Source organism: Helianthus annuus, chromosome 12 (genome assembly GCF_002127325.2).
Source record: "Helianthus annuus cultivar XRQ/B chromosome 12, HanXRQr2.0-SUNRISE, whole genome shotgun sequence".
NCBI lineage: Eukaryota > Viridiplantae > Streptophyta > Magnoliopsida > Asterales > Asteraceae > Helianthus > Helianthus annuus.
The window spans coordinates 159929141-159955071 of NC_035444.2; the positions used below are offsets into that span (position 1 = coordinate 159929141).

At 40.5% G+C, this 25931-nt stretch overlaps 2 protein-coding genes across 2 annotated transcripts; both read right to left on the reverse strand.

Moving 5' to 3' along the window:
* Positions 1–460: 460 nt before the first annotated feature.
* On the reverse strand, positions 461–16400 carry LOC110893649 (subtilisin-like protease SBT4.4). Its single transcript, XM_035981420.1, has 7 exons — positions 16378–16400; positions 14837–15023; positions 14298–14782; positions 14109–14220; positions 13722–13935; positions 12577–12946; positions 461–755 (listed from the first exon to the last, which is right to left on the reverse strand). The coding sequence occupies exons 1-7, from the start codon at positions 16398–16400 to the stop codon at positions 461–463; spliced, it is 1686 nt and encodes a 561-aa protein (XP_035837313.1).
* A 5611-nt stretch (positions 16401–22011) lies between these two features.
* Positions 22012–25232, reverse strand: LOC110896162 (very-long-chain 3-oxoacyl-CoA reductase-like protein At1g24470). The gene is made up of 3 exons (XM_022143613.2): positions 24489–25232; positions 22711–22780; positions 22012–22543 (listed from the first exon to the last, which is right to left on the reverse strand). The coding sequence occupies exons 1-3, from the start codon at positions 25133–25135 to the stop codon at positions 22301–22303; spliced, it is 960 nt and encodes a 319-aa protein (XP_021999305.1). The 5' UTR covers positions 25136–25232; the 3' UTR covers positions 22012–22300.
* Positions 25233–25931: the final 699 nt, after the last annotated feature.

Consider the following 25931-nt stretch of genomic DNA (forward strand, 5'->3'; position numbering starts at 1 on the left):
ACGGTAATACCGTAATTTACGGTAAAGGTTAGACATGTTACGGTGAATATCTCCTGGTTTACGGTGACCAGAAATCTCCAGGACTCACCGTAAATTACGGTGATACCGTAATTTACGGTAGACCCAGAATAGTTGTTTTGTTTTTATTATTTTAAATGTGATGTTCAAACTTGTGATTATATTATATAATATCATGAAAACTAATGTTATAATGGTTTTGATCATAGGTAAATTTGCAAATCTTACGGGTGGCGATCAAGTGAAAAATGAAGAACCGAACACTACATTTCTAAGCTTCCGCTATGTTTTGAATCTTTAAAACTTTTGTATATGGGATGTAAACATGTTTTGAACATCTTTTTCAATGCTTTTACTTAATCATTAGTCGACTAAGGTTTTTGTTAATGAAAGTCATGTACTTAAACTCTATTTTGTAAAAAAAAAAAAAAAATTTAGGGTGTTACAATCGCCTATTGACTATGTCCTCAGTCTGAGCATTCATCTCCCTATTTGCAGCTGCTAAAGCTCGTTGCTGCTGTAACTTCCTCATTCTCTTCCTACGCTCATGTGCTCCCCGACTGAACCAACCTCTCTTTTTGGTAGGGAATGGCTCTTCGAATTGCGCCTTAAGTATGAAAATCCCCTTTTCTGTGTCAGCTGAATACCCCGAAGGGGTAGGCTGGGAGGAAGTTCCTTCTTCTCTAGGAGAACTAGACAATTGACGATCAGCGTCTGACGGACCTTGATCACTCATACTGTAAACTAACAAATTGTCAAATAACACAAAACAATAATATACAGATATGCACGTAATCACGTAGATTATTTCCTAACAAAATGGATAAAATTTTGGTGTCAGCAGAACACTTCTGTGGCTGAAATCGGTGGTTGTAGCTCTGATACCACCTTCTGTCGCAACCCCCGGCCCCTAACTCTGGGAACGGGCGGCCGCGAACCAGTATTGGTGTTTATTAATTTGGCAGCGGAATATACATCAGGACCGTAGTTAGAAAATAGTTTATCAGAGTAAAACACCACATTTTTATAATAATAAATACATGGGGAATTCCCAAGTTTCCAGTACAAACATATTTATAGGAATAAACCCTAATTTATTTAAAATAAAACTTCTTCTTTATTTAGGTAACTTTTATAGCCACTTTTCCAAGCCTTCAGTGCTCTCCAGCTGGCTTCTAATTGACTTTCACATTTTGTTACCTGAAACGTGTTTAAAAACATATTATCAGCAAGAAATACTGGGGAGTGAATACCAGTTTAATCAAGAAAAGTTTTATCATTTTACAGCATTGAGGGCAATCCAACAATTACATTTGTTTACATCTACTTTAATTACCACCCACGGTACTGTCAATTCTGACTGGTGGTAATGTTACTACTCACAGTGTAGTAACAAATTTTGTATACAAAACCCCAACATACCGACGATAATTATAGAATTACAAATACTCAATCACTGTGAAATGTAATTTAAAACATTTGAGGTTTTGTAAAAACTGTTTACAAAAAGAGGAATTACTCACAAAAAGGGTTTACAAAAAGAGGATTAACTCACATTGCTAATTTAGGTATTTCCTTATGATTTCTTGGTTATAATCTAATAAATTAAACAATGCACACGCGTTAGTATAATAACCCAATTTACATTAGTTATACCCTCCCCGAGACAGAACTCCAACGACTGAGTCAGGCAGAACCTTGACATGCGTTACGGAGCACTAGATCAATCGGGCGGCGTATCTAATATGTAACCGGGGGTTACGATGTGACAACTCGAACTTTAGACATGCTTTGATGTAACGTTACGTGCTCATGAGAACTGAATTATATGATTTTAAATGAATAATTGTTTACGTGTGTTGTGTATGTATGAATGTTATGTGTTGCACGAGCCCAAACTACACAAACCGGCCACACAAAGCCCTTTGGGCCACTCCTTGTGCACGCGGACCATTAGACAACCAAGTGGGCTCGGCCCACTCCCCACTCGCAACACAAAACCGAGTTAGGGGTTTTGTTTTACCACTTTTGCAAATCACAAACACACACAAACCCTAGAAGCTTTGCTCTCTCTCTCTCTCGGCTTGTTGAGGAACCGACGGCACAAGGCCATCCGACCACCCTCTTGTTCGGATCACATCTCGTTACTTGTAATCGGTTAGTATATTATCTATGATTATGTGTTTTATGCTTAGGTGATGCCATGATAAATCGGATTGTATGATTTAGTATTCGGTTGGTATGAGTTATTTGATTGTGCTCTTGTTAATCGGTTTCTGTGAATGATGATCATGTTTTCATACGAAATAGGTTGCATGAGTGATTTGTTAATTGGTCCGAATTGATGTTTGTAATCGGCTGAGATGATTCTGTTTGTACATGCGAATTAGGGTGCATGCTAGGATGGTGTTATGATTAGGATTCGGTTTAGTGTTGGTTGATAATCCGATTATTGATTTGATACGGTTATGAATTTGCTAAATGATGAAGGTTTGAAGACATTATGAATATGATTGAATGTTGTATAATCCTTGTTTGATCTGATTTCCGAAACTGCCTAAGTGTTTGCTGAAATCACGGAGTTTAATTGACTAGAATTATGGAAACCAGTTACACAGCCGGTTGCGACTCAGATTGCGAGTCGAAACCTCCCCGTCTCGACTCGAAACCACAAACAGCACCAGCCGAAACCACGGTTGCGAGTCCCGTTGCGACTCGTAACCAGACCATGATGAACCGAGATCTCCATTGCGACTCGCAACCAGCTGTTGCGACTCGTAATCTCCGGTTGCGACTCGAGATCTCCGTTGCGACTCGAGACCACCCTTTACACGCACACTGTTGGGCCTTCACTGTCACGGGCCCAATCTATTGAGCCCAACGATTTGAATTGTGGACTGTTTATTAATGGACTTGTATGTGTTTGCTATTTGGGCCGATTGAGAATCTGGATTGTTTTGTTATTGGGCTGCTTATGTCATTGGGCCGGGTATGAATGGACTTAGAACAATTGGATCCTCACATGCTATGTCTTATCTGTTTACGTGCGTACATGTTTGCCATGACTATACGTGATTACTATATACGTGCTATATACGAACCTGACTCGTATAATAACCATGATAGGACGTGAGTGATCATTTACTTGCTACTTGTACTTTCTGTGTATCTGCCGAGCAAACCAAGGTGAGTTCACACAGCCAAGGCATGGGATTCCCGGGTTGGGAATTGGGTTGGATATGATGAAATGGAATGATTACTCGTACTTACGCATATACCAGACTATAGACCATCGTCCTCAGGTTAGTCAGGACACGTTACGTAAAGCCTACGTAACCCAGATCTTTTGCCATATGTCTCCCGGGTCGGGAAGGACACGTTACGTAAAGCCTACGTAACCCAATACCCTCCACTGGCTTCCAGGTCGGAAGGCCACGCTGCGTAAAGCCTACGTAGCCCCCACGCGTACCACTGTCCTCGGGGAAGGGCACGTCACGTAAAGCCTACGTGACCCTGTACGTTTTCCTGTTCTCGGTAAAGAAGAACACATGGTCGGAAGTTAGTCTAGTAAGTACCGTTAATGAGAAGCCCTCATTAACCAGGATGAACATGGGAAGCCCCCACCTTTATTACACACTAGTATGGGAAGCCCCCACTAGCTATACTTATGCATTACTTTATGAACTTACTTTCTGTGAACTCGCTCAACTAGTTTGTTGATTATTTGCTGCATGCCTTGCAGGACCTTAGGTATACTTGGGAGCTTGCACAGGGAAGGAGCAGGTCGTTGTGGGCAGATGGATCGTTAATGATGTCGAACTCATAACTCGTTTTGAATTTACTTTACTATGCTTCCGCTACTTAAAACAGTATTTGGTTTTGAAACATCAATCATGTCATGGTGACTTACGTTAATTACTTTTATTATTATTAAATGCTATGTTTGATATGATTGATGGCTTGATCCTGGTCAGTCACGCTCCCAAGCGGTGGTATTCCGCGGGTGGATTTTGGGGGTGTGACAGATTGGTATCAGAGCCATTGGTTATAGAGAACTTGGTTTTAATATGGGAAAACGTTTTATTAAAACCGGACTATAACCAGTACAGTGCTCTCAACGATCCACAACGACGCTTCGCTCCACGTGCAAGACTCGACATCCTAGGTAATAAGGTTTATGTTTATTGCCTGTTTGCTAGAACTGTTTAGAACTTTGCTCGCATTACGCTTAGATACACATGCTTGATTACATGAGAACACCTATATGCCTACACTTTTCTGTCATCGCCCTACTCGCGAACCATTCTTACGTATGCTACTTGTTACTATGAAGATCATGTCTGGACGAATCAACATGACACAAGCCCAGCTAGAGGCTCTTGTTCAAGCTCAAGTTGCTGCGGCCGTTGCAGCAGCTCAAGCAGGTAGTATATCCTGCAGTATAGGCACACACTAGGATCTCTAGATCCTACACCAACTCTCGTATTTAACTCTCGTCCTATTCGTACACAATAGGTCAACACGCGCAGCAGCCTGTCTGCACTTTCAAGAATTTCATGGACTGTCGTCCAAACTCTTTCAGCGGCACAGAAGGAGCGGTTGGACTCCTCCACTGGTTCGAGAAGCTAGAATCAGTATTCGAAATGTGCGAGTGCCCTGAGGCTCGCAAGGTCAAGTTTGCTACTGGCACTTTGGAAGGAATAGCACTGACTTGGTGGAACGCCCAAGTCCAGATCTTAGGGTTGGCAGCTGCTAACGCCACCCCATGGAACGATTTCAAGGAACTCATCAAGCGTGAGTATTGCACGCGGGAAGATATTCACAAGCTGGAAGACGAGCTGTATAACTTGAAGATGGTTGGATCGGAAATCGAAGCATATACCAAACGGTCTAACGAGCTGGCCGTTCTGTGTCCTACTATGGTGGACCCTCCATACAAGCGCATTGAGTTGTATCTCAAGGGATTGGCGCCAGAAATTCAGAGCCACGTGACGTCGGCTAATCTCGAAAACATCCAGGAAATCCAACGCCTAGCTCATCGCATCACTGATCAGGCAGTGGATCAGAATAAACTGCCCAAGCGTGTTAATGCTACTGCTAACGTCACCACCTCAGTTACTCCTGCTACAACTGGTGACAGTAAAAGAAAGTGGGATGGGGATTCCAGCAAAGGTTCAGCGATTGTTCAGCCACAAGCTCAGCAGCAGAAGATCGATCACTACCAGAGTCCTAGTCAGCAATCCTCTGGTAGTCACAGACAGAGGAGATATCAGGGTAGTCAACCCAGGTGCCACAACTGCAACAGGCATCACCACGGCCCATGTAACAAGGGTCGTTGTCAAAGGTGTCTTAAGATGGGTCACGAGGCCAAAGACTGCAGGAGCCCTCGTCCTGCGAATCAGAATCAGCAGCCTCAGCAACCAGCTCCACAGAACCAGCAGCAGCAGCAGCCACAGCGTGGAAACCGGGGATGTTTCCAGTGTGGGGCTGAAGGTCACTTCAAACGCGATTGCCCTCAGTTGAACCAGAATCGCAACAACAATAACCAGGGCAACGGGAACAACAACGGTGGAAACAACAACAACGGCAATGAAGCTCGTGGTCGTGCTTTTGTGCTAGGTCGAGGCGACGCGGTGAACGATCCCAACGTTGTCATGGGTAAGTTTCTCCTTGACAATATTTACGTTACTGTTTTATTTGATTCGGGTGCGGATACAAGCTATATGTCTGTGAAAATGTGTCAACTGCTAAAACGTGCACCAACACTTTTACCCGCCAAACATGTAGTAGAGTTAGCTAACGGTAAAAGTCTAGAAGCCACGCACGTAGTTCAAGGTTGTAATCTTATCCTAGCTGGTCAAGCTTTCACTATCGACCTCATTCCCATAGTTTTGGGTAGTTTCGACGTCGTGATTGGGATGGATTGGTTATCCCAACACCAGGCAGAAATCTTATGCAGCGAAAAGGTTATTCGCATTCCTCGTTCTGGTCAGGAACCTCTAGAAGTGCAAGGTGACAAGAGTGGTGCTGTGGTTGGCATCATCTCTTTCTTGAAGGCTCAGAAATGTTTACGAAAGGGGCACACAGCCATTCTGGCTCTCGTTACAGACGCATCAGCAAAGGAAAAGAAATTGGAAGATATTCCAATTGTACGTGATTACCCTCAGGTGTTTCCTGAAGACTTACCTGGCTTACCGCCTCATCGTCAGGTCGAATTTCAGATCGAGCTCGCTCCAGGAGCAGCACCCATAGCTCGCGCACCATATCGCCTAGCTCCATCGGAATTGGAGGAATTGTCAAAGCAATTACAAGAGCTCTTGGAAAAGGGTTTCATTCGACCAAGCTCTTCGCCTTGGGGAGCTCCAGTACTCTTTGTGAAGAAGAAAGACGGTACGTTCAGGATGTGTATAGACTACAGGGAACTGAACAAGGTAACGGTGAAGAACCGTTATCCTCTTCCGCGCATCGACGACTTATTCGACCAGTTGCAAGGGTCGTGTTACTACTCGAAGATAGACTTGAGGTCTGGTTATCATCAGCTGAGAGTCCGGGATGAGGACGTCTCCAAGACAGCTTTCAGAACTCGTTACGGTCACTACGAGTTTCTCGTCATGCCATTTGGGTTAACGAACGCGCCTGCTGTATTTATGGATCTTATGAACAGGGTGTGCAAACCCTATCTCGACAAGTTCGTCATAGTATTTATCGACGACATTCTGATTTACTCCAAGAGTCGGGAGGAACACGAGCAGCATCTTCGTCTTATTTTGGAACTCCTTCGGAAGGAACAGTTGTACGCCAAGCTTTCTAAATGCGACTTCTGGCTTCGTGAAGTCCACTTCTTAGGCCACGTAGTGAACAAGGATGGGATACATGTCGATCCATCCAAGGTAGATTCGATCAGAAACTGGCCTGCACCGCGTACACCGACAGAGATACGCCAATTCTTGGGTCTGGCAGGTTACTACAGACGGTTTATCAAGGATTTCTCGAAGATTGCTCAGCCGCTTACGCTACTGACACAGAAGGGTGTTACCTATCGCTGGGGAGAGCCCCAGGAGACTGCTTTTCAGCACTTAAAAGATAGGCTTTGCAGCGCACCTATTCTCTCATTGCCAGAGGGCACAGAAGACTTCGTAGTATATTGTGATGCATCCATTCGGGGATTGGGATGTGTGTTAATGCAGCGCGACAAGGTTATTGCTTACGCCTCTCGTCAACTCAAGGTTCACGAACGGAACTACACGACGCACGATTTAGAGCTGGGAGCTGTTGTTTTTGCGCTTAAGATATGGCGACACTACCTGTACGGTACCAGGTGCACGATTTACACCGATCACAGGAGTCTCGAGCATATCCTTAAGCAGAAGGATTTGAACATGCGTCAACGGCGATGGGTTGAATTACTGAACGATTACGAATGCGCTATCAAGTACCATCCAGGCAAAGCCAATGTTGTGGCTGACGCCCTTAGTCGAAAGGACACCTTACCGAAGCGCGTGCGAGCGCTACAGCTTACGATCCAGTCTAGCCTTCCTGCACAGATACGAAATGCTCAGACAGAAGCACTGAAGCCCGAAAACGTCAAGGCTGAAGCCTTACGCGGCTCACGACAGCAAATGGAACAGAAGGCAGACGGTGCCTACTATGTAACGGGCCGTATTTGGGTCCCTCTTTATGGCGGTCTACGCGAACTTGTAATGGACGAAGCACACAAGTCTCGCTATTCGGTACATCCAGGGTCGGATAAAATGTACCACGATATCAGCACTACTTATTGGTGGCCTAGTATGAAGGCCCACATCGCTACGTACGTTGGAAAGTGCTTGACCTGTGCAAGAGTCAAGGTCGAATATCAGAAACCAGCTGGTCTACTGCAGCAGCCTAAGATACCTCAGTGGAAATGGGAAGAAATTTCCATGGATTTTGTTACGGGTTTACCTAGATCCCAGCGTGGGAACGATACAATATGGGTCATAGTTGATCGACTCACCAAGTCTGCACACTTCCTGCCGATTAAGGAAACGGATAAGTTCTCCACTCTCGCAGACGTATATCTTAAAGAAGTTGTCTCGAGGCACGGGGTGCCCACATCTATCATTTCGGATCGCGATGCACGATTCACGTCAGAACTTTGGCAAGCAATGCATAAATCCTTTGGCTCACGATTAGACATGAGCACAGCATACCACCCTCAGACGGATGGGCAGTCTGAGCGAACGATCCAAACGCTTGAAGACATGCTTCGGGCATGCGTTATCGATTTCGGCAACGGCTGGGAAAAGCATCTCCCTTTAGTGGAGTTCTCATACAATAATAGTTATCACACCAGCATCCAAGCCGCTCCATTCGAGGCATTGTACGGGCGTAAATGCCGGTCACCTCTCTGTTGGGCAGAGGTGGGGGATAGTCAGATCACGGGTCCAGAGATTGTAGTGGACGCCACAGAAAAGATTGCACAGATACGACAACGCATGGCGGCAGCACGCGACCGTCAGAAAGCCTACGCGGACAAGCGTAGAAAGCCATTGGAATTTGAGGTCGGGGACCGGGTTTTATTGAAAGTTTCACCCTGGAAGGGTGTGGTTCGTTTTGGCAAACGGGGTAAATTGAATCCGCGGTACGTCGGACCATTTGAAATCATAGAAAAGATTGGCAAGGTAGCCTACAAGTTGAACCTACCAGCTGAACTCGGGGCAGTTCACAATGTCTTTCATGTATCGAACTTAAAGAAGTGCCTATCAGATGAAAATCTTATCATTCCTTTCAAGGAACTCACTATCGACGAGCGGTTACAGTTCGTTGAGGAACCAGTAGAAATCACGGACCGGGATGTGAAGGTCCTCAAACACAAGAGAATCCCTCTTGTCCGAGTTCGTTGGAACTCCAAACGTGGCCCAGAGTACACCTGGGAACGCGAAGACAGGATGACAGAAAAGTACCCCCAGTTATTCGGGAACAAGGCAACCACTACTGAGGCTGAAGCTACTACTTCGGAATTTCGGGACGAAATTCCAGATCAACGGGGGGAGGATGTGACACCCCAGGAAAACCAGTGAACAGTACAGTTTACCTAGCTTCCTCAGTGAGTGCATACCAAATTTCGGGACGAAATTTCCAATTAGTTGGGGATAATGTGACAACTCGAACTTTAGACATGCTTTGATGTAACGTTACGTGCTCATGAGAACTGAATTATATGATTTTAAATGAATAATTGTTTACGTGTGTTGTGTATGTATGAATGTTATGTGTTGCACGAGCCCAAACTACACAAACCGGCCACACAAAGCCCTTTGGGCCACTCCTTGTGCACGCGGACCATTAGACAACCAAGTGGGCTCGGCCCACTCCCCACTCGCAACACAAAACCGAGTTAGGGGTTTTGTTTTACCACTTTTGCAAATCACAAACACACACAAACCCTAGAAGCTTTGCTCTCTCTCTCTCTCGGCTTGTTGAGGAACCGACGGCACAAGGCCATCCGACCACCCTCTTGTTCGGATCACATCTCGTTACTTGTAATCGGTTAGTATATTATCTATGATTATGTGTTTTATGCTTAGGTGATGCCATGATAAATCGGATTGTATGATTTAGTATTCGGTTGGTATGAGTTATTTGATTGTGCTCTTGTTAATCGGTTTCTGTGAATGATGATCATGTTTTCATACGAAATAGGTTGCATGAGTGATTTGTTAATTGGTCCGAATTGATGTTTGTAATCGGCTGAGATGATTCTGTTTGTACATGCGAATTAGGGTGCATGCTAGGATGGTGTTATGATTAGGATTCGGTTTAGTGTTGGTTGATAATCCGATTATTGATTTGATACGGTTATGAATTTGCTAAATGATGAAGGTTTGAAGACATTATGAATATGATTGAATGTTGTATAATCCTTGTTTGATCTGATTTCCGAAACTGCCTAAGTGTTTGCTGAAATCACGGAGTTTAATTGACTAGAATTATGGAAACCAGTTACACAGCCGGTTGCGACTCAGATTGCGAGTCGAAACCTCCCCGTCTCGACTCGAAACCACAAACAGCACCAGCCGAAACCACGGTTGCGAGTCCCGTTGCGACTCGTAACCAGACCATGATGAACCGAGATCTCCATTGCGACTCGCAACCAGCTGTTGCGACTCGTAATCTCCGGTTGCGACTCGAGATCTCCGTTGCGACTCGAGACCACCCTTTACACGCACACTGTTGGGCCTTCACTGTCACGGGCCCAATCTATTGAGCCCAACGATTTGAATTGTGGACTGTTTATTAATGGACTTGTATGTGTTTGCTATTTGGGCCGATTGAGAATCTGGATTGTTTTGTTATTGGGCTGCTTATGTCATTGGGCCGGGTATGAATGGACTTAGAACAATTGGATCCTCACATGCTATGTCTTATCTGTTTACGTGCGTACATGTTTGCCATGACTATACGTGATTACTATATACGTGCTATATACGAACCTGACTCGTATAATAACCATGATAGGACGTGAGTGATCATTTACTTGCTACTTGTACTTTCTGTGTATCTGCCGAGCAAACCAAGGTGAGTTCACACAGCCAAGGCATGGGATTCCCGGGTTGGGAATTGGGTTGGATATGATGAAATGGAATGATTACTCGTACTTACGCATATACCAGACTATAGACCATCGTCCTCAGGTTAGTCAGGACACGTTACGTAAAGCCTACGTAACCCAGATCTTTTGCCATATGTCTCCCGGGTCGGGAAGGACACGTTACGTAAAGCCTACGTAACCCAATACCCTCCACTGGCTTCCAGGTCGGAAGGCCACGCTGCGTAAAGCCTACGTAGCCCCCACGCGTACCACTGTCCTCGGGGAAGGGCACGTCACGTAAAGCCTACGTGACCCTGTACGTTTTCCTGTTCTCGGTAAAGAAGAACACATGGTCGGAAGTTAGTCTAGTAAGTACCGTTAATGAGAAGCCCTCATTAACCAGGATGAACATGGGAAGCCCCCACCTTTATTACACACTAGTATGGGAAGCCCCCACTAGCTATACTTATGCATTACTTTATGAACTTACTTTCTGTGAACTCGCTCAACTAGTTTGTTGATTATTTGCTGCATGCCTTGCAGGACCTTAGGTATACTTGGGAGCTTGCACAGGGAAGGAGCAGGTCGTTGTGGGCAGATGGATCGTTAATGATGTCGAACTCATAACTCGTTTTGAATTTACTTTACTATGCTTCCGCTACTTAAAACAGTATTTGGTTTTGAAACATCAATCATGTCATGGTGACTTACGTTAATTACTTTTATTATTATTAAATGCTATGTTTGATATGATTGATGGCTTGATCCTGGTCAGTCACGCTCCCAAGCGGTGGTATTCCGCGGGTGGATTTTGGGGGTGTGACATACGATACTTACATCGAGGCAGAGTTTCGCTATTTTAGTGGGTATAATACCCGGGAATTACTTTAGCTATTCAAAAATTAGAGAGAAAGATCGAGATTTAAACGATTGAAACTGAATGCTCGAACTCCTCATTTATAGGGCTGATACGCCCCTTTCTCACGCCTTGCGACGGAAACAAGGGAGCCGTCGCGCCCCGCCAGAGCCTGTAGACTAGGCCCTAGCCTTGCTGACTTGGGGGGTAGCCTTGACACGATGCTGACACGTGACGGCCTAGGGGGCGGCCTGGTGGCCAAGTTGTCGCCCCCCGCAACAGAGTTAGTCTAGGGGGTCGCGGCTCACGAGCACCCCATAGACTTTGTTTTTATTTAATTTTTGTAAAAATTAAGGTATTTCGTGGTTTTCGTATACGGGGTGTATTTTTAGGGCGTATAGGGGTGTTATAAGTATTTTAGGACGGTTGTTATAGATAACGAAATGAACGAGGTAATGGAATTGACAAAAGAATAAAATGAATCATTACCATCATGTTATCTTTTTTGGTTACCATATGGGAATAGGGTGAATCATTACTTTATGTTGTTTGGTATGTAGGAAAAGACAAGGAGAAAATTAGTGGTAGGTGTTGGTGGTGTCGTTGGGGGTGGTTGCAGGCTTGCAGCGCAGGTGGCGACGAGTGGTGGTTGTGATGGCGACAAGTAGCACTAGTGAGGGGTGGTGGTGACGAAGAGAGAAAGAGAGAATTAAATGAAAAAATCAAGGCGTGGATGGAATGAATTTGGGTGTTTAGAGAGAATGAAATTCATTGTGTAATAGTTTATTATTTAAATTATCTATTTAAACTAACTTTTTGTTAGCTTAACAATTGATTGACACAAATGTTATGTAAAGGAATAAATTATTCTTAAGTTATAATGAAAATGTAATCGTGATGGTCTTAATACAAAGGCATTGCTATTTAAAGGATTAACATAAATGTTATGCTAAGCATTGATGTTGTTGGTGTTGGTTCTCCATGTGACATTGTGTAAACCACGATAGGACTGCGGACTTTGTGAACACCATCAGTCCACACCAATGACAAATGTTTTATCGTAAAAGGCTTCATTTTGTTCCCCCTGACCGTCAGGGCAAAAAATTTCTTCTGGTTTATTGTCGTGAATTACAAAGTGTCGGGCTCCACACTGACATGCAACTTTGAGGGTTCTCCTTCTATATGTGCAACATACGTTGAATTGGCTCGACCAACGTTTGTCACGGTTCTAGGAAAAGCCACCGCAAATGAAGCCCCCACTTTTACTTGAACTACCATCGAATGGTAATTTATATCTTTAGCAGTCGACTTTGTAGGGCAACTAGAACTTGTGGGGATCACGCTTCCTGGGGTTGATCGAGATATGTTGCACCATATCTTAAGATACTCTTGAAAAGAAGTTTCATAGACAAGTCCCGGAGTTGTGGCCTTTAAAGGATCAATGTGCCCAGACCCATATGCAAATTCAGCTTCCGAGTATAGGGAAGCACTTAATTCCCACGCTGCGACACATTAAATAAACGAATGAGATAAAAATTTTAGTTTTCATTTTGATTAGTCATTCTTATAGAAAAATGAATAGAACATGATCATAAAATAAAGATTTGATCTACTTTAAAATTTCAATGTTAGTGCTTGATGGCATTTTCTCAAAGTTGATTGATTATATGATGATCATGATATTAATTTAAACACGCCTTGATAAGTGTGATGCTTAGGTTGGACATGCTCACATTCAAATACAAAACACATAATTAAAGTTGCTTCATAATTCTTTATACAAGTTGGTTATCACTAGTAGCACCTAGGGGTGTTCAAAAGTATCCGTATCCGAAAATCCGATCCGAAATATCCGATATCCGAATCCGAAATATCCGAAAAATCTGTTTCGGATATCCGATTTTTTGGATTCGGATTCGGATAGTGATTTTCAAAATTTTCGGATATTTCGGACATCCGAAATATCCGAAAATTTAATTTTCATTTTTTTCGGATATCCAAAAATATCCGAAGTATCCGAAAATATCCAAAAATATCCGAAAATATCCAAAATATCCGAAAACTTATATTCGGATATCCAAAACTATCCAAAATATCAGTTTCCGAATATGAAAAAAATAATAAAAAAATAAAAATTAAATAAAAAGTTGGATTTTCGGATATCCGAAATTCGGATATCCGGTTTTGAACACCCCTTGTAGCACCTATGTTTGAAATTGTTTTAATTAATGTCACTTGTTAGAGTCTAATGTAAGAAAAGTTTAAGATAAAAGTTACCGGTAGTCATTAGAGCAGATTTGATTGCAGAAGGAGACCACTCAGGATGGAAAGACTTTACAAAGGCTGCAACAGCATCAACATGGGGGCAAGCCATAGATGTCCCAGATAAGATACTAAATTCCACGAAGTTCTTGTCCCATGTAATTCCAGATGGCGAGCCTATCGATGAATAGGCCGCTAGAATTTCAACACCGGGGGCTATTATATCCGGCTATGAGAACATAACACATATTTCATTAACTTCGTAGTAGAATTACATGTATATACGAAAATTTATGTTAGAGATCTTTTTGAACAAGTTGGGCTACGTGAAGTCGATATACCATAAATTCATTTTTAAATTAAGAACTACTATATACTTTGAAAAAAGTAGCACGTACGTACCTTTATCATATCATGCATATATATACGAGGCCCTCGAGAAGAAAATGGAGCAACAAAGGGAGCACCTGGATTGTCAACAGGCTCACTTCTTAAAATTTGGACCAGAGGTTCTCTGTGAACAATTTTGAGTAACAATTAGGTGCTGCATAATATTCATATTTGTAGTTAAACAGAGAAAAAGGTCATTACGTGGTAGACTTTTTGAATTTTTTGACCGAGTTAAGATCATCTCTACTTAGGGCTACAACAGGCAATGGCATGACCATAGAATAATTATCAAGACTTGGGTAGATAAAACCACTAGCTCTAGATTTTTTAACTTCCTCCAAGATGGGCTCCTGGTCACAAAGAACTACTTTATGATCGATCAAACTACTCTCTAAGCATTCGATAACATAGTTCCTATAGCTACTCACCACTAGAGTTGCATCTTTTCCGAGAAGGAGCTTGTCGATAATTTTTCTATCAATATCACTTGTTGCCACAGTAAAGATCCATGGAGCATATGAATTGATAGAAGCTCTAGAAGGACCCTTATTTCCTGCAGAATTTACCGTCAGAATGCCCCTCTCGATTGCATGAAATTCTCGAATCGCAATTGGGTCAAAAGTAAGTTCGAGTGGATCGTCATTTCCAAGTGAGATCGATATAATATCAAACCCATCAGCAATGGCCTAATCGAAGGCACTCAGAATGTCAGTATAATCATAACCTATTGGACCGCATACTTTATAAATAGCTAGTCGTGCTGAGGGAACTCCTCCTCTAGCAATTCTATGTGCTAGACCATGATAGCTTGAGTGTCGCACTTGGTTACCGGCTAATACTGATGCGACATGAGTCTCATGCCCAACTGTATCCCTAGCAGAAAGTTCCTTACTATCAACGATATACGAGCGAGCGCCAATTATCTTTCTACATGTAAGATGGACAACAATTAAAACTACAATAAGGCTTTATGTTTTTAAAAGTCAAGATAGCAATTGACACCACTTAACACTTTCTTAAATGCCAATTAATCCATGAAGAGGGGTTATAATGCCAACAGAGACAATATAATGCATAAGGTAGTTCAAGAAGATTTCCCAAAATAATTTGTTAACCAACTTGACTCTTGAAATAAAATAAATGATGCAAAGATTAATCTTGTCTAGATCATGTTGTTTTCCCACTAAATATGCACATTTTCGATCACCATGCTATTAATTGATTTACAGATTCCTTGCTCTATATTAGCTTAATTTTACCTGGATCTTTTCTCTGTTTTTTCTGGATTATATCTACATAACAAAATTCCTCACTATATGTATGTTATAGTTCTCTTTCTAGAACATAACAACTATATATTAACTTTGTACTACCTTAATTTTAGTTGTTAGTTGAAGAAACTAGATATAAAAAAATGAACCACCAAACTAAGTTGATTAAACATTTAACAAACTTACCTGTTACTAGGGGTGTTCAAAACCGGATATCCGAAAATTCGGATATCCGAATTTCGGATATCCGAAATTTTCGGATACCATATTTCACTATCCGAATCCGTATCCGAAATTTAATATTAATTTTATTAAAGTATGATAAGATTTAATATTAATTTATTTTTTGTTTAGTTAATATAAGATAAATATAGATTTGAGTATACCTTCAATGAATGACACGTGTTCAAAAGTTGGTTTCTTTTATTATAGTAGATAGATATATAAGTTATAGATACAAGTTATTTTAGCTAAACCAGGGTGTTCTAAAAATGAATTACTACACAAATATATATTTAGTAACTACGTTTTAACCACTCGTCTCTCTTACAACAATTAGAGTAGCATGCATGCATGCACGTATTATGCTGAAATGTTATACTAGGTCGCTGTATCATGCTGAAATGTTATACTAGGTCGCGGTATCATGCTGAAATGTTAGACTAGGTCACTGTTTCATCCAGATGTTAGACTAAGTTCGCAGTTTCATCTATAAAAAGTCACCTAAGTTTGCTGTTTCAGCTAAAGTGCTTCCTACTGCTGATATTGAGTCTTCTTGCAGACTCGTATCATTTTTTCTTTGCAGACACCACGTAAAGTCTGAACAACAGACATCACGTGGGGTCTGCAGAGAAAAAGAAACGAGTCTTCGTATGAAGTGTTCCTAAGGTTTAAACATCAACGTTATTGAAGGTGCTAGCAACCCCTTCCATACCACTTTAGACCAGCTGAAACTAAAATTATGTTTTTACCCTAATTTTTTTCTCTATAAAATCCCTTGCAAAACAGACGATTTGTTACCACAGCCCTCCATTGGTCATCATCTTATGCCTTCAGGGGAAGAAGGGAAGGTGTAGCCAGGCGAGGGAAGCCCCGATCTCTTCTTTGCAATACCAACTTCTTAGTAATGGATAAGCGGAATGGTAAGAAACGGTTACCTCCCTTCTCCCACTTCCAAAACAACTACATGAGTGAAGAAGACATCCAAGCTTGTTTGGAATGGGAACTACCCCCAAAGCTTCCTGATTTGGAGGTAGGAAAGATATCGAAAAAATCAGAAGTTGTCGAGGAAGGAGGTTCGTCTTCCGGTGCTGTTGTGAATCATCAACTGGAGAAACAGATGGACGTTCTTGGCAAAAAGAAACATGTTGAAGAAATCCCTGTTGTTAAAAAAGTTTGGAACTATGACAAACAACAGTTTGATTTCAACCCTAACCTGGAGGAGGATTACGACCCAGAAGTCCTGAAGGATGCTTGGAACTATGAGGAAGAAGAAGAAGATTGGTCCTGTGTTTGGCACAACCCATATTCTGGAGAAGAGTCAGACTCAGAACTACCATCTAGAGGTGACTGCCATTGGAAATAGGGTTGCTCGTTTTGTTGCAGGATGTTTGTTGTATTGGTGTTTAGTTGAATGTTTTTTGTCGTTTGTTGTATCAGCACTTTATGTCATAATCCTCATCTGGATTGTGTTTAGTGGAAGGTTATTCTCGTTTATTGTATCAGTAGGTTATGTTTACTAGTATTCTAATAATTACCCCTACACTTCTCCTCTCTATAAATACCACCTATCACACCAATATATCTTCACATCTTCACCTCACCTCACAAGTCATTCAGATGGCAGATGGTGATAAAGAATTCCACATTCATTTTCATTTGCATATACATGAAGGGGAGCCAAACCCTGCAAATGTTGAACCACAACCCAACCGTAACTTTGTTGTACCACAAAAATTTCCCTTCCACGGCTAATGTTCCATTCTCGGACAACAAGGTCGACCTCTTATTTAGATTTGAAATACATGCCGAGACGTATCTGTTTTACTTTTGGATTCCATATGTCCATTGGATTATCTTCATAATCCGGACACATGTAATCCCTAAGTTCCTCGTCCTAGTCTGGGTCGTCATGTATCCCTGGAATGATAGGCCTTGGCTGAGCCAGGGTCAACTCAGTGTGTTAGTTGACTGCAGCCTCGTCGTCAGAAGTGCTATCGTCGGATGGTGGTGCCTCTTCACTTTCAGAACTTTCTTCGGTGCTGCAACCTTCCGAATCATCAAAACCGTCATTATTGTTGTCACCGACCACAAACTGGGACGACAGACCTACTATGTTATCAACAGGAGGCATGAAGTGGTGTTCTTGAGTTGTTTGCCCGTATCCCTTGTCATCTTCATCGGAATCCTGGGCGTCAACAACATTACGTTGTGTAATGTCATGCAGAAGGTTTGTGAAACTCATGTGTTGGACAGGATTGACTGCCTCCCACTGAACATAGATCTCGGCAATGAAGTTTCCATCCGATACTCCGGCTAAATAGTTCATCATTTCAACACCATCATTGTTGAAAATTTTTGTTGTCTGAGATATGCCCTGAAACGTGTACCCTAGTAACAATGAAAGGCGCACCAATTCTTTCTGTAGTTGAACATGATTACAGATTGAATCCACCAATTGGTCATACGACGATTTCTGTCGCATAAGGAAAGTGGTTGTTAGCATGGATTGGTCAAACCGAACAACCCCGTTTACAAAGGAAAACACACCGCCCCAATATAGTCTTACGAGGTATGGCCGAAAATAATCCATGATCTAAGAAAGTGAAATGTTAAGGATGGGTGGGTTGTGTAAGCTGGATTTGGTTAAGTATACTATTTATTTTAAAGAAAGTTAGTGTGGGTTGAGAACCTAATTCAATTGGTATTTATAGTGTTGAGAAACCAGATAGTTGGTGGAGCCCACCATCTTGTGGGTTAATATACATATAATAATAATTATTTTTGAATATTCTAAAAAGTAAAAATGTAAGTTGTCTTAAAACAACTTTAAGTACATATATGGCACCGTTCGTTTGAACTAGTGTCTGTTATCGGATTTTATTATTCGTTTGAACTAGTTCTAATTATTTCGTTTGAACCATGCTTGAAATTAAGTTTATACCGGGTTCTTAACAACACAGCATGTTACAACACAAAATTTAACAAGGTTTTTTATTAGGTAATTCAACAACATTACAACATTACAATAGGATCTATCAAACTCGCAAATTACATAAATGCAGTGTTATTTTAATTACATACATGCAGAAATACAATGTTACTTCGTACTATTTTAACTAATCATTTCTAATTGCAAGACCGTTTGTCGGGCTTCCAATAGAACATAAGCGAATTTAAACCCGTCCCGTTAATTCGTATATCGAGTTTTGATATAAGGTTAAAAGGCCGTAACCGGCTGTTCGACCCGTAAAGTGATATGGGACGGGTTGTTCGCACCGTCCATGACGATTCTGCAACTTCGGTAATGTTAGACGATTTGCAAAAGCCCGGATAAGCGTGACAGGGAAGGCTGAACAGAAACCAGGCTGATGCAGTAAGAGCGAACAACATTACAATAGGATCTAAATCTCCTACCAAAAACGGGGGTGATGATGACTGTTCGACAGGCTCATCCCCCCACCAGAAGTTGCAGAATACTTTAAAGCTCAGGAATACGTCATAAACCGCCCAACAACCTGAGCGGCTGAATCTTCCACAAGACTCAGTAGCAGCCGGTAGAAGCATCCACGGCAGCAACTGAGTCATTATCCTCGTACACCTTACGGGAGGAGGTGGTAGATGGGAATGATCGTTCTCCTCCACACAAGATTTTCCCACTTGGTATACGAAAATTAAAACTGAGAAAAACGTAATGATAAATGATTTCCCGAATGATCTAAGAGCATACTTTGACCAAATTTTCGTATCGCCTGAAATATCAAGCCCCGAACATCTTTTATAAAGAACATTATGACTTCTTAACCGACACAATTGCAAGATCAACATTATATTATTTTCAACATTATATTATTTTAACAGAAGTCATTGTGTTTAACAGAAGACTTCTTGTGCATCCATCAGTTTGTATTATATTTGGGTCATATAAGACCAACATGCATACTGAACAACGTATATGGTAATATTTTAAGTTAGCAACATCAAACAACAATCTTCAATTACATATTTCTATGAAACAGCGATCCTATAATACTTAGCAATCCCAAACAGCGACCTTATATAAGATGTTGGGATGAAACAACGACCTTTTATAAGGTGTTGGTATGAAAAAGCAATCTTTCTTAAGGTTTCTGTATCATTCAGCGACCTTTTATAAGGTGTTGGTATGAAACAACAATCTTTCTTAAGGTTTCTGTATCATTCAGCGATCTTGTATGAGTTAGTGGGTTGAAACAACAATCTTTCTTAAGGTTTCTGTATCATTCAGCGATCTTCTTAATGTTGTTGTTTCAAACTGCGACCTTATATAACATTGCTGTTTCAAACAACGATCTTCAAGGGCCTTGCAGCTTTTGCAGAATTTTGACAGAAATCAAGTTGAAGATTGCTGTTTCAAATGGCGACCTACCTAGATTTGCAACAAAAATCCTGGACACCTAAAGGCGCTCTTTTTTTCTCTATACCACTTATTTATGCAAAAAATTCGAAAACGTCCTTTATGTTTATATAGAATTGTAGGTTTCATCTTTATCTTTAATAATCACGTTTAACATCCTTAATGTAAACTTTTTGTAACAACCTATGTCTTTTACAATAATTTGTAGGGGTGAGCAAGTTTAGGTCCGGACCGAAAATAACCGAGAACCGAACCTAAAATATACCTAACCCGACCCTAACCCAAGTACCTAGGTATTTAGATCGGTTCCAATTTTTCATATAAAATAGGATCGGGTCGGGTCGGTTCTCGGTTCTTTTCATGATGAAACCAGACTTGGACCTATAGACCGGAACCAACCCTATATTTAGGGTAGTGAATCGGTTCTGTATTTTATGTTTGATCGTTTCTCGGATCAGATCGGGTAATGATCGGGTTTTTCCTTTTGCTCACCCTACTAATTTGTTCATTAAAAACTTCAGTTACCTTTTTTGAATATGCAAATATAACCTTACTCTTAAAGGGCCAAATCTATATTTCTTAATTCTTTTTCTTTTCTTTTAATTGTTTTCTTTCTTTTATTTTTCTTTTCATTTTTTTCTTTTTATCATTTTAATCACTTTTATTTTATAAATAATTCTAAAGCTAATTAACTAGTTAAATAAATTATTATTTTTAATATACTTTTCAATATAAATTTCTTTTATTTTATATTTGTATTTTCTTTCCTCTAGTTTAGCTATTTACTTTACTATTTTCTTTCTTGTATTCAAAACAAAATAAACACTTAATTTCGGGGTAAAAACAACTTAAGTTGAGTCAAAAGCTCATTTAAGGTTGTGTCAGGTCATTAAATATTTTGCGATATTATATATTAATGCTCGATGGTTCAGGTCAGGTAAGGTTTATCACATAGCAAAAATACGATCCGATAATTAGAAAGAAAAAAACATATGTTGATCATGAGACTGCAACTAATGTGAAAGGTTGGCTACATTTTTTAATAGATCAAAACCACACGCAAATTGAATCTTAAGGGTCTGTTTGGTATGTCGTAATTGAATGGACGGAGGCCCATTTTTAACCCCCCCCCCTCCCCCGCGAGTAGGAACAATCATGATGGGTGGCCTCCTCGAAAGTTTTAACTTGGATAACGAAAAACAAATTGTGAGCTTCCCATAGGTAGAGCAGACAACATTTTGCTCATGTGTAGAGGGGCGGATGTACCATATAAGAAGGGGTAGCCTCCGCTACCCCTTGATCCGGCGTTGGTGTAAATTTTGGAAAAATTTGACATTTTTTTAACGTTTTTTCGATTTTGTTACCCCTTTCTTTTAAGACGTTACCCCTATGAAAGTTTTCTAGATCCGCCACTGCATGTGTAATTTCTCAAAGTAAATTAACAAAAGTGAGTTTTGACGTTACCACAAGGCCACGAGGGTCATCCGTGTATATATAAACCCAAGTAATTTTACACACCTATTATATTATGGTCTTAACTTAAACAAAACATGGACCAATTTATTTGTGCTTGTTCGTTTAGTTCTAACAAAATAATACAATTAATGTAAGACGGTAAATCTAAACCGAACTCGCTGTAGTCAACCGAAATACCAAAGATCAACCATTTTAGACGTTGTGGCTTTGGATTTTGGAAGGTTTAGTAGTTGAGCAATTTGCTTTGTAATCAATATTGAAAATAGGGCACCATGCATCCAAGTTGTTATTATAATCAGCGTGTGGTCCACAACAACTTTTCGACCCTTCAGGGGCGAGACTTTGTTTTTAGTAGATTAGGATTTTCTATTCAGAAATGGATGACGGCGCAGTTTTTTGCTCGTCTACCTGCTATCCTTATGTAATTTGCCCTAATGATTGGAATGAAATATATACTAGAGTACTTTAACTTATACTCTAATACTTGATAAAAAAAAATCTTTATCGTTTAATTATGCATTGCACAAGTGATATATATATCAAGGACCACTTGTTGACTAAAGCTTGATATAATATTATTGAATAATTAACATGAGATGGCTCATTCACTCTTACAAAACATAATTTCTAAAACAAGTTTTCGTTCATTTATGCGTTAGACAACTATTCTTGTGGACCACTTATCCTCAATAGCATGCCACGATATGTTTCAATAGTTAATATGAGTACGTGGATGACCCATCGAAACGTAGGTAATTCTAAAAGAAACATTATCACAAGATCCAAAATAAAAGTTTTTTTTTTTTTGTTTTTTAAATAAAGTCCATGCCATGCGTATGATTCTAAGTCTTATATCCCCCACGTTGAATGCCAATTGAAAGACGCCATGCATCTAGTAGAGAATCTGGAGCCATTGAAGCAAAGAACCATTGAATGGAGTGAGCCCAGTATGGCATGCAACGAGATTCATACCCTATTTGTCGTATCGCGGCTTTTACATACTCTTCGGCTGTTGGTATGAAGAAAGATGATTTCTGAACCATTGCAACTTGTGATGCCATTTTTGTAGATACATATAATGGTACCTAAAAAACATTCTTTTGGAGTAAATTGATCTATAATTATACATGGAAACCCTTGGGAAACATAAATTTTTATGTGATTAAATCCTGAGTTATAGAGCACTAAACGTGTGAGTAAATATTTCAAGTCATGCATGAATTTAAATAAATTTAAGTATAAAAATAATTACCTGACATTGAATATCTATACCAAACGACTTGTATTCTACGTATAAAGATCTTGAAAGTTGATCGATGTACCTATTTTCAGTTAATCTACATCAGATCGAGTTTAAATAAAGCTTAAGTACTACTTTTACTTTAGATTAACAAGTTTTAAAGGATTCCTTGTTTTTGAAGTTAGTATAATTAAAATGCATGTTATTAGATGTTTTAATGTTTTTGAAGTTAGATAATTAAAATGCATGTTATTAGACTAAAAAAATACGTAAATTAATAAGTAAATTCCTGTTGTACCCTTGTTTTTAGTTTTAAGCATGTGGTCCATTATTATCTTATTACCCATCAATGTGATATTAACGTACACAACCCTCCTAAAGTAAACATGGACCCTCAACCGTATCATCCACGGTCACGTTACAAATGGCCCAGGCCCACCATTTTAATGGTTTTACCAAACAGCGGTTGTTTCTGCACACACACCATCTTAACATTATTACCTACCTAATTGTCGTCAACTCCATCAATGAAAATAGCAACCCTAATTTGTAATAGCATCGGCAATGGAGGACGGTGATGCGGAGGAGGTCACATGGAGTCGGGATCGATGGATCTACTAACAAGAGAGCTCATGGGGTACCCGAGATACCTTTTAATTTTTCTTTAAAATCTGTCACTTAGACCACCCCTAATGGGGTTTTTTTTGGCATGGATTGTGCCAAAAACGCCCGACACCCTGGCCTCATGGGCATTTAATTTCATTTTTTTTTTGCTTGGGCGTGGTCATTAAAACGCCGATGAAAAATTGAATAGCCAATAAGAATCATTCAACTCATCCATCATAATATTATTTGTTTTAGTTTTTTAAAAAGATAATAAGTGGGTAATCATTTTGTTTGGCCATTACACCACTACACCCTTTTTTAACTTCAACCCCATTATGCTCTTTTGCTGCCTAGGATGCCACATGTTAGATAATGTCCAAGGAAAGGGCTTAAACTTCAAAGCCTCAGTACACATGATCTTACTTAGAGAGAGAGGGGGAAAGGACTTAGCCGGTTTCCAAGACAAAACTTAGAGCATTCACATTCAAGGAATCAAATTATGTGTGTGTTGTTTTTAGAATATAAAGAGTATAAAAAGTGGTTGTGAGTGGAGAAGAGAGAAAATGTTACTGTTCATCTGTATATTTGGAGGGACACTGTTCACCCTCTATAATTTTTTAATATATTTTGAAAGTGGTTGTGAGTGGAGGAGAGAGAAAAGGTAATGATAAAGGTATAAAAATATTATTTAATTAAAAATGAGAGAGAAAATATAGTGTTTTTTAGTATAATTTAGGGTGAAAATATAATGGATTGGATGTGAATGCTCTTAATCTTGGCTGCTAATTGTTCTGTAATTGTCTTTGGAGGAGAGAGAGAGAGAGAGAGTTTCTACAAAAGAGGGGTGTTTTTAAAAGGCTCATTCTATACGCACCCCCCTCTTCCTGATTACACCCCCTTTGTGAGAGGAAAACTGTCGGTCCCACGCAGACCCCACCTGTAAGTATGTGAGAGGAGGGGGGGTGAAAAAAGTAAATAGGGGGGGTGTAGAAAGTAGCACCCTTTTAAAATTGACTTTGAGGTTGGTTGCCTCTATAAACAAACACTCTTTCCCAGTGAACATGTTAATACTCTTTATTTAGATTCCAGTTAGAGATCTTATTTGTGGATGTCTGTGTCTCACTTTAAATTAAGTTAAATAGAAAGGGAGAGAATGAAACAAAACAAGTGATGAATGAACTTACGCTTTGCTAGCAGCATAGATTGCATATAGAGGATGTGAAGGTACAACAATAGCAGCCCCAGAACCAATATTAACAATGGCTCCTTTCTTTCTCTCAACCATTCCTTCAATCACAGCCTTTGTTACCAAACTTGTACCTTCCACATTCACTTTCACCACTTTGATCCAAACATCTTGTTCAACCTCATGAAAATACCTAGCAACAGGATAAGTCACCCCTACATTATTTACCAAAACACCCACATCAATATTTTCACCAACAATCACTTTCTGCATCCCCCTAACTCCAGCCACCACTTCGTCTCCAGAAAAATCGATAGCGAAAATCTTGATCTTGGTCCATGGATACGCCGACAAGATCTCATCGGAAACCTCATTAAGCTTGGCTAGGTTTCTGCTAACCAAGATTAGGTGGAGACCCTTTTGGGCTAACTGAAAGGCAAAAGCTTTACCTATTCCGTCGGTGGCTCCGGTGATGAGAGCCCATGAACCGTAGTTGTTGAGGTTTTTGGGTGGGCGGAGGAAAGTAATGAAAATCCATCTACAGAAGGTGAAAGATAGATTTAAAAGGGAAAGAAAACCAAGTAAAGAGAATAAAAGTAGCCATGAAGCAGGTTGCATGGTTTCACTTGCATTGCATACCACCATCAACAAGTGCCCACCCTGTATATATTACATATACTTCCCAAACATCTCATTTTGGACTTTTTTTTAAATGTTGCACCTATAATTTTGATTTCACGAGTACACTACCGCTCCCTCATTCCCAAAATTAATATATTAAATTTTATTATATATATATTCAATTAGTTTTTTCATTCTTTGAATAGTTATCTATATTTTATATTTAAAAAAGGAAAGAGTTAAAATTTTACATAGAGTAACTGTAGTGAATAGCAGTTATGATGTGCTTATAGTTATCTACCTTTTAATTTTTTTTATTTTTTTTTTAATCAGAATTAGCATTTTTATTTCATTCCAATCATCAGGGCAAATTATATAAGGATAGAAGGTAGACGAGCAACAAACTGTACCGCCATCCCTTTCTGAATAGAAAACCCTAATCTACTAAAAACAAAGTCCCGCCCCTGAGGGGTCGAAAAGTTGCTATGGACCACACGCTGCACTCTAGACAAGAACCGAACTGCCTCCGACGCCAAGGAGCCGAACGTGTCAAACGCCAGGGGGACAAAGGCATTCTGATTATCCTCACAAGCTTTCGCGTGCTTTTCCACCTTCTTTGACTCTACTTTCAGTACCGCTTGCCCCGCCACAAACCCATTTTCCCGGAACCCGGCTAGTGGGGATACACCTGTGAGATCGACACAAGCATGTTTCCCGCCCTCCCAACCAAAAACTAGCACGTCAGCTGGGCGTAGGGTGGATCTCCCCTCCGACGGGTCTGTAAGAAAATTAACCGGTGCCTCTTTCTTCGCCGAGATCC